The 15,454-nt window shown below is 45.9% G+C and overlaps 1 protein-coding gene across 1 annotated transcript in view; it reads left to right on the top strand.

The window, feature by feature from the left end:
- Window positions 1–10,696, top strand: part of IL13RA2 (interleukin 13 receptor subunit alpha 2) — a 13,270-nt gene extending 2,574 nt beyond the window's left edge. The window contains exons 2-9 of the mRNA XM_009287604.1: window positions 1,473–1,624; window positions 3,773–3,926; window positions 4,383–4,503; window positions 6,331–6,515; window positions 7,641–7,798; window positions 8,651–8,792; window positions 9,445–9,547; window positions 10,494–10,696. Coding sequence (XP_009285879.1) covers window positions 1,473–1,624; window positions 3,773–3,926; window positions 4,383–4,503; window positions 6,331–6,515; window positions 7,641–7,798; window positions 8,651–8,792; window positions 9,445–9,547; window positions 10,494–10,536 — 1,058 coding nt within the window. The 3' untranslated portion in view covers window positions 10,537–10,696. The remainder of the gene's footprint in view (window positions 1–1,472; window positions 1,625–3,772; window positions 3,927–4,382; window positions 4,504–6,330; window positions 6,516–7,640; window positions 7,799–8,650; window positions 8,793–9,444; window positions 9,548–10,493) is intronic.
- Window positions 10,697–15,454: the final 4,758 nt, after the last annotated feature.

The raw sequence follows: 15,454 nt of genomic DNA on the forward strand, positions 1-15,454 counted from the left end.
CCCATCCCTGGAAACATTCCAGGTCAGGTTGGACGGGGCTCTGAGCAACCTGATCTAGTTGAAGATGTCCCTGCCCACGGCAGGGGGGTTGGACTAGATGACCTTTAAAGACCCAAACTATTCTATGATTCTGTGATTCTATGATTCTATTATAGTCTGTTGTTCCTTGCCCCAGCACCTCCCTAAATACATTGCCATGATATCCTACTTTGCCATCTAACGTAACAACAAATCTCCCATGGAGCTTTACATGTTGGGAAAAGTGGGATCTTAAGACTGCTGCCTGCGGTGTGTCTCATTTGGGAGAGTTTCCTTAGAAGAAATAAATCCTCCAACGATGTTCTCTGCAAACTTTCTGAGGAGCACATTAAAGTTTGATTTATATCACCATCTTCCACTGAAAGATAGTCTCAGGGTCTGCTTTCACAATGGATTTATTAAAAAAATAAAAGGAAAAAATGGTGTAAATCCTGACGAAGACATGAGGTGGCAGAGAAGCCAGTGACCTGGAGGCCAGATTCAAACAGAGAAGTGGTAGCAATGCTGGACTGACGCTGCCAGGACCATCACCATGAAAAAAGTGTATCATGCAGTGAATATGTAGAAACCCAAATGGCTAACCTCACCTCTAGACAGTGGAGAAAAATGGCCTTAGATGTTACAAAAATTGACTTTGTTTGAACTAATAAAACTGAATAGCCAAACAGTTTTTGTCATGTGAATGACAGCTCCATACAGAGCTAGGCTTTTAGGAGGCATGTCTTAGTATGGAATTCATCCATAGTATGTGCTGATTTGTTGACATATGGCAGCACCTAACAATAGCTTAATAAAAGCCAGATTGACTGTAAAGGCACATTTTTGTATAGCTGATAGATGTCCAAAGTAAGAATGATTTTTAACTCTGCTTTTCTGCTTCTGTATGTTTTTTGTCTTGGTTTTTCATTAATCTTTAATATACTTGAAAGGAATATTTAAAGCTATATGGGTGTTTTATGTCTGTTATGGTTAAGGAACATAAATTTCCCCGACAGCATGCTGTGATCCGTCATCCTATGTTGGTGTATGTGCTGAACACAATGTTTGCAAGGATACTTGTCCTGACAGTCAGTAAATATCGTGAGTTAAAAGTAAGCAAATACAGGTCTTGAAAGGTCATCCCAGGACAGCAGTTTTGCTTAAAACATCTTGAAAAAGAGTGTTAAAGATGCGGCATTCTTTGTGCCTTTTCAATAGTCCTTGAGTGTTTTCTCTGAGCATCAGCAAAAACTGTTTTTTGAGGGGTGGGCAGGAGTAGAGCTTGTGCATGTTTGTTGAGACAGGCTATTAAATAGCCAGGGCTGGACCTGGACCAGCAGTGCTTCCCTCCACATCCAACAGCTGCATTTGTCATCTCATCAAATTTCACGGCTTTTTTTTTGTTTTCTTTACATCGACACCCTGTTTTACCCTCTGCTTTGTTTTCAATTTAGTTGCTCCCCCACAAGACCTTCAGATCACTGATCCTGGACTCTTAGGTTCTCTTGATATAGAGTGGAAACCTCCACTCAATGTACAAACCTTCAATGAATGCACAGTAAAATACAAGTTTGAATACCGCAACACTGGTGACAGAGACTGGAAGGTAAGAAAGACAAAGCACAGTTTAATCCTCTTAAATCCAGGCTATTGGTCTGCCTTTAGTTCCTGCATAGGTTTATGTTTGTGTTTCAAGGAGCAGTGCTACCAAAGCAGTTCCAGCTTTCCATGAAAAAGCCAGACTGTTCCAGTGGTTTGAATCTTTTGCCAGACGGGATTGTGTTTTGAAATGTAACAGCAGCAGCAGTCAGAGAAGGGGCTATTTCTGTCAGAGGGTGTGGTGCTTGCTGCCTAAAATAATCCAATAATAACTAGTAGCATTCCTCATTGTAAAAGGCACTACACTTTCTAAAAAGTCTTTACGGGGCTTGAACTGAAACTCAGTGTCAACAGATCCTTAGGGGTGCAAAGTGGTGAATAAATAAAAGATTAAATTTCATTAACTATGCTCTAACATTCCCTTTATCCAGAAGGGTGTTTCTAATTACCATTTACTTTTGTCTTTTAGATATGGTTGACTCTAACTCAGCTCTATGATAAAATTGTCAGTCTTCCCTCGTTGATGTGTAGCAGGGCAATAGCAGACAGGCACAGTACAGGAAGGGTTGTAGGAATACATTTTGGGAGTGCTTAGAAGATGAAAGTTGCTGCAGGGTTAGGAAGGTAAATGGAGTAGGGAGAGGAGAAACCCAGCAGTAGGCTGTTTGGTTGGCGCAAGGTACTGAGAAACACATGAACAATACACTGAGGATGTCCCAACAACCCAAAATACATATTGGTGTCCTGAAAGAAAGGGAGATTTTTTTTGCACAGTCCTAAAGCAAGAGTGCTAGAGAGCTTGCCAGCTCAAGAGACCAGGAAGAGAGAGAAGGAGCAGTCACATCGGGTTAGCAGTGCTGTGGACCCCAGCCTCTTGCTGTGAATGGTTTCCGCGTGTCCCGCATGAGCTGGCCACCCGCTTCATCCACCCGAGACAGCAAAGCCAAGGCTGCCAGGCTGCGCTCAGCCACCATGCAGACGGGTTTTGGCGCAGCCATCCCATGGGAGCCTGCAGAGGTGGAAAAGCACGGTGCCTCCCACCATGTTTCAGCTATAGATTGCAATCACGAGGGCATGGAAAGGGGCTCTTCGACCTGACATCGGTCATGATGTACGTCCCACTCCCAGACATGCAGCAGCGTGCAGCTATGCAGATTCTTCTATGATGATTTTAACTGGCATTTAAAAAGCACAATGGGAAAAAAAATACAGTTTTAAAAAACACGTCAGAATTCCCTAAATCACAAGTAATAAAAGTGTCTTATACAAGGCAGATCTAAAAAGTAGAAAAAAATCACCTCTGGTTCCTTGCCAAAACCTTGACCCCAGCTAAGGTCACAAAGAAGAGTCAGTCTGAAAAAACTCCATGGGACATCAGCGGAAGCAAAAGTCATCAATGTCTGTTAGAAAGATGTGGCTCAACATGGCTCTTACACTCTGGGACTGCTGACAAAAAGCCTGACTGTGGACTGTGCCATTGCAGTTCCCCCTGCAGCAGGCGTATGCATTTTATGGGACTTCTGTCTTGCTTGGGCTAACGTGACACATTCTCTCTCTCGCCATTTGTTGTAACTCTTGCCAACTTATTTTTCCCTTGCATGAAGTAAGGGGGAGTAAGTCTGAGGGAAAAAAAAAAAAGAAAAACCTTCAGAGGGGGGACTCAAAAAGTCCCACAAAGGGTTAAGCCCAGTGGCATGCGGTGGTGAGCCCACGCTGCACTGCCTGGCTGCTGCTCCATCCTTGCAGGGTGTGGTTGTGCTTCCCATGGGAACCATCAGTTACAAAACTCGTTGTTCCTTCTGTTTCTGATTATCTCACAACATGAACAAGTGCCTTTTATCTGGATTTATGGCGGTGTCCTTGTCAGACCCTCCCCGGTGCTCCTGGCTGGTGGGGATCCCTTGAACCATAGTTTGCTTTCTTGTCATTGCTTGTGTCCTGTGGGGTGGAGGGACTCAAAGCCGGTCAGGCTGAGCAGAGCAGGTGGTACAAGAGTGCTGGAGAAGCACTGGGCAGGAGAAGCAGGACAGAAATGTAAAGAAACATTAAAGCACACAAATAAGCCTACTCGCAGCTAGAGCGGGAGCAATGGTAGCTAATTCTGCAGCCCACTTAGCAACAAAAGAGGTGCTTATAAAGTCTGTCTTTCAACCAGGTTATTTTTACTAGGAAGCTAAAATTCAGAGTTGGATTTGACCTCAGCAGGACTGCTGAAGTGAAGGTACAGACTCTGCTCGAAGGACGGTGTACTGATGACGTGGAGGTGCAAAGTGACTGGATTTATGCTACCTTTCAGGTCCCATTGCAAGGTTAGGAGCAGCCTTCGGTACCTGGTGCGGTTTTGCACTTTGCATGAGCCCGTTGCATGAACCACTGCTGGCCTGAGGGTTGCTGGATGGATAAGCCATTGCAGGGCTTGTTGACGTATAAGACACCAGAGCATCTCTGTTTCCACTGGCTGTGGTTGTGGTTACTGGATACTTGGGGCTCATTTCCCTCTGCCTGTACCCCGGCTCTGCTGGGTTGCCCTGCATGAGCTCCACTGCTGAACGAAAAGGTCAGTTATGCATCTTTCTGCTCTAAGTACAGTGAACTGGCTTTTATAGGAAACAGAGCACTTGGCAGCAAAACTATCTAATAACAGTGACTGGCCTTCTTTTCCTTTTTTGTTTTTCAACTGCAGCACACAATTGTTCAAAGACGTAAAATGATATTTCTGCCAAGCGTGATTGGTAAATAGTGGTTATTTCCTTCTCATTTGACAGGAAGACTGGAATCAGAGGTTCAGAATTTCCACTGCGTCTATCATGACTGGGAGTACCTCAAATGCACTTGGCAACCAGGTCTCCTCGCTCCTCACGGCGTACATTATGGACTATATTATTGGTATGTATCAGCAAAATAGAAAAACATCCAGGCAGCAATCAAGTGAACCTCTCAGGGTACTAAAATGCCATGGCAAATATGCTCTTATGGCTGGCAATGCTATTATGCAATCCACCCAGAATGAGCAGAAATAATGCTCCAAGCAACATGTGCCTTCTGGCAAGGAAATACCAAATCCCTGTTTCCTTCCTTAAAATCACGCTCGTGCTGATCTTCTACAGGATACGCCTTCTTTCTTCCTCCTTGCCCTTTTATTCACCCCCGTGGAATGCTTTCTGCATGTTGTCCATCACGAAGTCTTGTGCTTTCCCTTTGCTGAACGTACCTGGATCATTCTGGCTGCGCATTTCCCTTGATCACAGTGCATATATCTCTATAGGATAGGATTCAGCAGGAGGTTACCAAGCTCAGTGAACCCTATACAAAGAGCAGGGCTTCTTGGCAACTAACAGTTTTACTCTTCAAATATATTTTCATAGCCTTAGCACATCTCATACAAGCAAACATGCTGCCAAAAGGTAGTAATAATGCATGTTTCTCAGTTGTTTCTTTTATACTGCTGCCTAATGATTCTGTTCTGCCAGAAAAACAAAGCTAGACTTAGTGTTTTTGGACAAAATAAATGCTGTATTTGTGCTTCAGTTCCTATGATACTATGGTAAGGATGACTAGTTAGGAAATCATTGGGTTTCATGCCTTTGGGCTACATGTAGAAAATCATAGCTGCTTTTTAAAAACAGTTTCTATGTAACTCTTGGAAATAGTATTCAAAGCACTGATTTAAAACCATTTTGCTAACTACGAAGGTCTGCTTGAAGGAAACCATGGAAATTCATGATTCGTTCCTAAAAAAACCCAAACCACAAAAAAACCCAGCAAACCCACCCTTATTTAACTGCCTGTAACAAAACCAGGCATTTGGATCTGGGTCCTATTGTATAACGAGAGTGGGTGGGAACATAGCCATGGCATCCTTTGATACCTGTGAGTTAATTTTTATAACACTACCACATGAAGTTTTCCCCCAAACATAATGTGCTGTGCAGGGAGACTTTCATAAGGTGTAGAGTACAGAGGCCAGATTCAGCCCTGCCTCAAGGGCATTAACCCAGCAGGAGTCTTAAAAGGTAATATGAAACACCACTTAGTATTTCCAGGATGGGGCCAGCAGCTAAGCTTTGGGGAGTGGCCCCCAAAGACAGGAGGCAGTTTGAGAGCACAGGGTTGTGGTTGCACGTTAGCTAATAACCAGCAAACCCCTTCCTCGCTCCCACCGCTGGGTTTCCATTACGTGCCCATGTAGATGCACAGGACCTACCACAATCAGCCATAGCAGTTAACACTCATTACATTCATGGCACATATCACCTGCCACAAACCGCTGCATTTTGGCTTGGGAGGGAACATTTCTGCAACTCCAGAGCTGGTGGCTGATGGTGCCATAAGTGCCCCATGAGAGGATGGGTGTCTCCATGAGTAGGGGCCAGATCCTGCCCCGGCTCCACTCATGCAGTGAGACCTCGTGAAGCCTCTTTGTGCTCCAGGAACGGGCTTGGGGAGAGGCTGACACAGCCTACAAACCAACCTGGGAAGCCATCTGTGCATGTTAATCTGTTTTTATCTCCGCCCCACTCTTTTCCCATAGCAGGAGTCCAGGTGACCAATGCATAACAGTGTGCTTTGGATCACTTGCGAAAGGCAAAGGGTGGGTAGGATATAGGTGATACTCGAGGCTTAGGTCCAATCTTAAAAAAAAGGCCTTACCCAAGTAGTAACTGCCATTGCTTTGGTTATTTTTTTCTTTCTGTTTTCCTAATACACCACTAGGTATGAGGGGCTGGACCACGCAGTGCAGTGTGATGACTATATTCAGGATCACGGTATAAACATCGGTTGCATGTTGCAAAATCTGAGCCAGGCAGAATATAAGGATCTGAGCATTTGTGTCAATGGTTCGGCGGCAGCCACTCTGCTACGGCCGTTGTACATCACCCTTCGCCTTCACAACCTAGGTAACACTGGCAGGAAAGCAGCAGGGCTCTGGGGACCCACACAGCCACCATGGACCCAAGGCTCACATCTTGCACAAAGGGGCTCAAACAAATGTGCATGCTTGTAGATGGGTGGCTGTAATGTGTCTGGGTGGATTTCCCCCTGGAGAAGGGGCTGTGGCGTGTGCCACACAGGACTTTAGTTTTCAACAGTGTTTGCAGGCGAGCAGTACCACTCAGCGCCCACCCTGGAGGGTCAGTGGGTGCCTCCAAGTGCTGCGCTTGGCAGCTGGACAACTCGGGACACAAATGGTCTGCTGGGCAGATGGCAGAGCAGCTATGGGTTTTTTGGCTCCAGCAGCACCACCACAGAGGTGGCTTCATTTACTCCTGCTGGAATTGAAACCGCTGCTCCACTCCTGCAAGCACAGGAGAGATCTTTGCTGTTCAAATCAAGCTAAGGGCTGTGGAGAATTGACTGCAAGGTGTGATGGGGTCTGCCAGAGCAAAGGTGGATTTCAAACCCATCAGAGACTGGGAAAGGAAGCAAAGTGCAGCATGATGTATAACCCAATACATGTACTAGCTCTTTATTATGGGCACTTACCATGCTGATGCATTTACCTACATGTAAATGTCAGGGGAATAAATAGCTAGTCCTCCAGTTAAGCCACTGGACTAATAAGCAGGATTTCTGGATTAAATTAGTGCTGCCATGCACTTCATGTGTGGCTTTGGGCATCTGACATAAACCAGAGCCTCTCCTAGGATGCAGAGAGTGTCAGGCCAACACTGTTGCGGTGTCTCACTGCAGGGGCCAAGGCTGCCCTCACAGCATAGAGAGGGCTGGCTGACCGCACTGCAAGGCGAACGTGCCGAGCACAATGCTCACACCCCAGTGTTTCAAAACTGCAGCCCAGAGCAAGGACCTAACCCAGCCCATTTGTCAAGTTAAAATAAACAACCCACCCTCCAGCCTCAGTGACATCCTGCTCCTGCAGCATCGTGGCTGATAGCAATGGGAGCTCAGAAATCCCATCACTGGGGAAAAGGGGCAGAGGTTGGTGGTGATTAACTGAAGCCTTTCCCACCAGGAGCTGTTTGATTGCACCTTTTGACCTTCTCTCTTTTTGTTCCCCCCCCCAGCAAAGCCCTCGCCCCCGAAGCAGCTGGTGGTTTCCATGTCTGCATCTGAGGAGCTCCATGTGGCGTGGAGCCCGCCGGATGGTGAAACGCCGCCCCAATGCCTGGAGTATGAGGTTCAGCTGGCAGAAGATCAGGGGGAGGCCAAGGCTGCCTGGGCAGTAAGGACAACACACACCATGCTGCAGGGAGGGGAAGAGGTGGGGGGGAGCACTGCCTGATGGCTGGCAGCAGGGAAGCGCACCGGAAAATTGGGGTTCGCACTGAGTTGCAGATGGCATGTTAGCTACCCTGTGCATGGACTGTGCAGAGATGTTAGCTGGTGCTGCTGGTGGAAAATGCTGACCAGCTGCTCCATTGCACATGTTCCTACTTAACACCCTGACCTCAGCATTTGCTTTAGCAGTAACAGATCCCAGCACGAGTCTCGGAGCGATCACTTTCTCTGGCCTCCTGCTTGTTATCTCAGAAAGCTGTCATCATGGAAATTTAAAGGTTGTTGTGGTTTGTTTTCCTGAATATGGTGGCACAACTTAGTCCAATGAAACTATAATTCTAATCTCTCCAAAGAAGTGGCCGGGGACACAACACATCTTTTATGCAGGGTGCTTTTTCCTTGTGCATTATCCAGGTGCAGTTTTGATAGCAAAAATGGCAAGAACTAGTTAATCATAGGGGACATCTGAAGGACATTTTTTCTTTAATTGCCATATTCTATACATGAGTCTCCTTAGCTAATTTAATGAAAGATTCCATAAATTAACAGGCATAAATGGCAACATACATGATGGCGCCCCCCCAGAGTGTATGTATTTTCAGTAGATTCATACCCATAATCATCTTATTGGCATTAGCCAGTCCAAAACTATTATGAAATCATTTAAAACTGACAAAACATAATCCAAGGGTTTGCAGAGCCTGGAGAGTATGTTCAGAAACATCAGTCCTTGCCAGAGAGCACTGGTGGTGGCATATAATTCCTTGACTTTTGTTCTCTCTGTTTTGTTTCTCAGTCTGTGTCAACCCAAATGGAGACTGCTTTAACAATTTCCAGAGCAAATCAAAGCATTCCATGTGTTCGTGTCAGGGGGAGAACAAATATTTTCTGTGCTGACGAGGGCTTTTGGAGTGAATGGACGCAGGAGTGTTTCTCTGGTATGGAATCCAAAGTAACCAGTGTTTCTTTTACATCCTTTATAAAGCCTGTTTGGGACCAAGCGCTGATGGCTCTCATGGGCATCTGCTGGTGTCCAGCAATGGAGGTGGGATCCTGCTTTAGTTACACCCTCAACCTACTCCAGCACAGCCATTCTTACAGCTTGGCATCTCCAGTGCACTTAGCAGGCAAGCCCCGAAATATTAACGCTTCTGCACCAGCACCCTTCCCTGCTGCACAGGGTCAGCTGTGATGGAGGAGTGACTGCTTTGCAAGAGAGGGCATGTGGTATTCGGAGTCTCTCCACAGGGCATCCTCCTGGCTGCCCCGCACCACCGATCAGCTCCTTTGCACCTCATAGACTCTATAGGGCTGTCCCCGTGTGCACTGGCTCTGCTGCAAGATGCTGAAGGCAGGGAAGAGGCACATAGCGGTGGCTACATATATATGCAGGATATATGTTACCCTGAAGGAGTATGTTACCCTATAAGTAACATATACCTGGCATATATCTGTAATAAATAAATAAATATATGTAAGGTAACAAACCTGGACACACTGAGTTTGCATCTGAGCCCAAGCTTTGTAAGAGGTAATATGACCCGTTCTGGAAGCTAGGGTTTTCTTATTTGCTGTCATTTATCCTTGCAGTGTCCAGAAAAGAGGACAAGCAGCTATTTATCCTCCTTCCAGTCATTCTGAGTTTGTCAAGTAGTCTCATAATATTTATGTTGATTGGCCAGTGCAAGAAAAGGTAAGTGCCAAGGCAGCCTGTCCATGCAATGTGATTTTATGTGTGTGTCTCTGACTACAGTTATAAATGAAACAACATATTAAATACTAAGAGCCAAACGTTAATAGATGCTCTAAGATTGGACACCAAACAACAGTTTATTTTCAGGAAACAACCTTGTAAGTGTGGCTGTTTCTGATATGAAATGCCTCACAACAACCCATAAACTCACAGCAGAGACTCAAATCCTGTTCACATGAGCCCAGACTGCTCTGGGCTGTCTGTTAAATGCAGCAAAGTTACCTGCATGCACAGCAGCATAAATAATGCCATTATCTTGCCCCAAACCACTCAGGCAGCAGAGATTTGTACTGGTTGTGTTAAAGAAGTGCCATTTTTATGGGCTAAGGCCTCATTCTCTTGGCAGTCCCGTCCCAGTTGTTTGCATCCATGTAAATGACGGCATGTGGGGAAAGCAGACACAGTGGAGGAATTTGCCCATATCCAAATTATTGGTACTGATGACAGTTTCTTCAGGTCTGAAGGTCTGAAGACCTGAAGGATCACTTCAAGAGAACTGATCCCCTGGTACTGATAACTATTATCTTTTCGTTATGGCCATAGAGTGCAAGTGGGTAGCTTTTCTAATATGCCTTTTAAGGCATCACTGATGAGGGAGAACTGGCTATAGAAATACCTTCATGTTGTCCTCAGTGATGAACTAACACCTATTTGGCAGTTGAATGCATGGAGTGTGAGACACACACTCCTTCATCTTTGTTTTGTATCTGCCTTTCAAATGTTCTGGTTCATGAAATTCAAACAAAGTGTAGATGCTAGCAAGAAAACTGTGGAAAGCAAATGCTTCCCTCATTGCCACCGGGATGCAGCGATGTGTGACAGGGATGCTGTAGCGCATCCCCAGCTGTCTCTTGGTGCTGGAAATAACAGTCTGTGCCCATTTCAGATCCCCAGCAGGAAAGCCATTGCATGCATCAGTGGGATGCTAACTCTGCTTGCAACTGCTGTACCACTTGTGTTTGATGGATTGCTCTTAGAACATCATCCCAAGGACAGATGAGAAGCCCTGAGCTTTCTATAGCCCATGTGGGTCTTCCCTACCTGCTGCCATTTGCAAGGTTGGTTGTTGCAATTCAAGTCCTCAACAGGCCCAGGAAAACATCAGTGGAGTTTTAAACTGACTCTGGAGCAAGCTGTTTCTGATAACAGGACAAGGGAGAAAAAGGAGGCAGTGGAAACTGCCATGAATAAAGATAACACGTCGCCATGTGGGTTTGTTTTTCTTTTTTTTAAGGACTCTAGAAATCTGTCAACAGGACACACTGAAGGGCAGCACCTCACACACAATGCTAGGTACAAACGCCTGCATCTAGCCGCTGTACCGCACCTCGCTCTCACCATGTCTTCCTAGTCCCCAAATACTCAGCCTGCTGAGAAGCATATAAATGCTGAACGTGAGCTACCTGAGCTATTTATTTCATTAACTGATATGCCTTATCTGTTGCAAAGCTGAAGTGGGGAGGCCTTGAGAGAAACTTTTGCTGTAAAAAGGCATGATTACAGCCACTGCAAAGGATGGATGCTTCAGAGGAGAAGTGAAGGTTACTCTGGCAAAGGCAGTGTGGGAACTTCTCTAGGAAGCGGGTGCTGGTACCAGAATTCAATGAAGCACCCAAGATGTCTCTCAACACCATGTATTCAGCTGATGAAATTGCTGACTGATTTTTAAGGAACCATTACCTATGATGATGATTAAAAAAAAAAAAAAAAAAATCAGCACTAGATGAGACACTGTCCTCCAAGCCCATTCTGGGGATTTTTTTGGTCAAAGGACTAACCAACTCAAACCCAGAGGTTTAGTGTGCTTTCATTTCATCTGAACAACCCAGAAAACATATTGTCTTGCAGGAGCATTTATTCAAAATGGGAATTACTAGTGAACAGTGGAAGCTCAGAGAGAAAATCAAGTTTGCGTCAATCAGCTATGTAAAGAGCCATGCTAATCCAATCAGGCACAAAACAACACAGCAAGTGCTGTCTTACACATCCAACTGCAAAATTATTCAGTCATTATCAGCTGCTTCCAATGCTAAATGGGCAACAACCCAAAGTTATTTGGGGAGCAACCAAAGGAGGAAAGCACCAGAAAAAAATGGTCTATGCACAGACTGGAACAGAAATGAAGTTTCCTGGCTGTTATTTTGATGAGACACAACCTCTCCCTCTACTGTCTCCTGCGGCTTCTGGCCAGACAGCAAGGGATGGCTTTACATTTAAAAATACAATGAGCATTGAAATACTGTTTTTTACCTTGATGAATGCAGCACATTAGAATTGGAGAAGGTAGCTGGACTTGCAAGGCACTGACTGATCTAACAGAGAAGGTGAAAGGAACCACAAGAGAGGGAAAGAAGCAGGAATAATGCTGGCTTGTCCCAGAAGCAGCCCCCAGCCCCAGCTCAGGGAGACCTGGCCTGCAGACATCTCCAAAACATGTTCATCAGAGCAATGCAAGGGAATGCATGGTTCATACAACTGCCAGATGCAGGAGGCTCAGGACAGCATTTCCTCCTCTGTGCGATGGGAGAGAGCAGCTCTTTGCTTGGTACCCTCCCACCAGCTGCAGAGTCCCCTTCCTTCCCTCTCTGGTCTCCAGCAGGGTTTTTGCAGCGACAAGGCACACAGCCCTACACTGTGGCTGCCCCTGGCCAGCACAGCGCAAATATTTTGCTCTGACTTGCTCTGGAGGCTGATCTGCGTGTGCCTCCGGGCAGAGCGATGAGCCATCAGGGCAGGGCAATCTCTGGGAGGACCAAGCCTGGATCTCCTGCTCTGCAAGACCAGGATGAGCAGAGATGCTCCGTCAAGTGCGTTCTAGGGTTTTTGGGTACTTCCATGAACTAGAGGACTTTGGCATATCCAGAACTGGGTAGCATTTGGGTTATGGGTTTTCAGAACTGCCACCAGGGCAACAGTTACTGCACTAATAATAATGGTTAAAACCAGAAAAAGCGCTAGAAAAAACTATTGGAGAGAGTCTCATTGAGATTTGCCATTACTGGAAATAACTCCTGGTAGGCCTCTGATGTTCTGCCAGCCTCTTAAACAGTTTAAATATTTACTAAAAACACATGAGTGCATTGTGAACCTCCCCCAGGGGAAAAGCAAGGCAGGCAGCTAGAGCCCACCCTGCTGCCCTGGGTATATCTGATGCGATCTCACCCACTTCACCATGCAGGATCGCCGTGCACAGGCATTTGGAGTAGACCAAACGGTGTGGCAACCCCTGCTGGACGTGTTTAAGCTGGGTTAAAGTTTCTAGTCTAATTTTGTCCAAAAAGAGGGAAGGGAAGAAGAATTAAAGAGAATGGGTGCAGGTAAGAGGTGGCAAAGGAATGGATGTTGTACCTCCGCAGCTAGAACTCACCCCAAAAAAGGTCAGAGCTATTTCAGTAACCACAAAATATAAAAGTTAGGCTGAAGCCTGCCTAGAAACCTGCCTAGTAACAGAATGATAAATTAAGTACATCTACTTACGGTATCTGTATGCTGCAGCTTTACAGGAGTGTTTAAGGAAAGTTGGGCTTGGCCCTGGCCTGGGGCTCCCGGCTCACCAAACTCGCCCCTGCAGAGGGTCCTCGCTGCAGCAGCAGCAAGGCACCCTCCACCCACTTTCTCACAGGATCACATCTGCAGCATGTGCAAAATTTAATCCCAATAGGTGGCCAGCTGCTAGTCCTTCCTAACATTCTGAACCTTGCTAGAATTTCAGTGGTATGCTTTTTTCCCTATGTTTCTAGAATTACACTAATTACGTATTTCTTTCACACAGTATTTGCATTACAGTGGTTTAATTCATTTGATGTAGTCCATAATTAATATTTTCAGTAAAGTGCTTTCAAAATCCCTCCTTTGGCATACTCTGCTCTTATTGTTCCCAGCTCATGTCTGGATTCCCTGGTGTTTTTACCATCTTAGCCCCACATGTCTGGTAAAGCATGTCTTTGCCAAACACACACAGAGAACTCCTTTGCATACCCTTGAGTTTAGGGTCTTTTTTCTGCCTTTGACTGATAAAGTCTTAGAGCTATTTGTTGAAGAATAAAAAGCAACCTTTCATACAGAGTTTTTTTCCCTAGAGAATGTCAATACTTGTCAAACATATGAAAGCACGATCGTGTGCATGCTGCAGGGAAATGCAAAATCAATTTGTGTCTGTCATATTCTAACTGCTTTTGGGAAATAGCAAAACAGGGAAGGCGAATGCCAAGGTCTCTGAACTCACAAAATCGCCCTCCTTCTCCCACTGAGGTCTATTTCTAAGCTGCCAACAAGAGAATAATTTGAAAATCAGTTTACCTTCTGTTTCCTCATTATCCATCCTCATATTTTTTCATTTTTCTGACTGGCCTCTGAATACAAGATTTTGAAGTGTTTCAATCACTGTAACCTGCCAATCGCTGAAAGACATAAATCAAGGCTGGCATGTCTCAGGAGCCCTTTACTCCTCTTGCACCTGAGGAAATGAAAAGGTAGAAGTTGTATCTCACCGGCTGAGGCAGCTCTGCTGAAGTTTTCCGTCTCATACAGGCGCTAGAAACTCCATGGCCACTGGGTGTCAGCATCTGTGCTTGGACACAGAGGAGGAGGAAAGCAGGCGCAGCATCGCTTCCACCAGGATTCAGTATTTAGTGCATGAAAATTAAACAGAGGCACTGTAAGATAGATGAGGTTTTTTCTTTTTGTACTGCTAAGCAGAGAAGTGTCACACTTTCACTCCATCATTCAGTGCCGGGCTGACTGCCTCGTGGCATCGTGACCACAGCCCAGCGTTGCTGCACTGACCAAAGCTGCGTCTCCCATGGCATGTGCCAGCCAAAACCAGCCACTGCCCCTGCCCTCCCTCCCACGCTCGTGCCACTGAGCACCCACAGAAATACCCCATCGGCTCAAACTGGAGGCTCGGCCGAGAGGGGACTGCGCCCTGCTGTATGTCCCTGCCTCACTCTGGCATCAGGTCCTGCATCCCTGAGACACCATGGGTCTCAGCACCCATCCCAGAGCCTCCACAGGTCTCAGCACCCATTCCCGAGCCACTGCAGCTCTACAGAGTACCTAGATCTTGAAAGGATGTAAAGTGGCACAGCTCTTCTGGCCTCAGCTTCCAGATGTGGAGGCTTTGGGAGTGCGGTAACTAATGATATCATCTAGAATCTAAAGAGCTTCATGGGCCATGGCAGGTTTGCAGCTCACTGCCTTATGCAGCAGGGTATATTTGAGAGCACTGTCAAGCTCTTTATGTCTATGTAGAAGCCGAATTTTCTCAGGAGGGTCTGTGGTTCTCATAGCTTCAAGGCAAACAAGTACAGCTGATGCATGTGCTTAACAAAACTATTTGAGGCAACATATTGTGGCTGAACTGTCTGAACAGCTGAAACGGCTCTGCAAACTCTCTGTGTCAAGATCCTCTTTCTGGAGCACAGAGAGATAAAACAACCAGCTGAGAAACAACGGCTACCACAAGGTTTGCACCAAAACCAAGTATTTGCCTCCCTGCCATCCTGGGCTACTTGCCTCCTGTACAGGATCCCCTTCCAGACGTACCACGGGACTGTTCTGCTCAGGGAATAAAACGCCATTTATAGAATCATAGAATCATTAAGGTTGGAAGAGACCTCGAAGATCATCGAGTCCAACCATCAACCCAACACCACCATTCCCACTAAACCATATCCCTAAGCACCTCATCTACACGTCTTTTAAATACTTCCAGGGATGGGGACTCAACCACTTCCCTGGGCAGCCTGTTCCAATGTTTCACCACTCTTTCAGTGAAGAAATTTTTCTAATATCCAATCTAAACTTCCCCTGGCACAACTTGAGGCCATTTCCTCTCGTCCTATCGCT

Source organism: Aptenodytes forsteri, unplaced genomic scaffold (genome assembly GCF_000699145.1).
Source record: "Aptenodytes forsteri isolate BGI_AS27 unplaced genomic scaffold, ASM69914v1 Scaffold265, whole genome shotgun sequence".
Classification (NCBI taxonomy): domain Eukaryota; kingdom Metazoa; phylum Chordata; class Aves; order Sphenisciformes; family Spheniscidae; genus Aptenodytes; species Aptenodytes forsteri.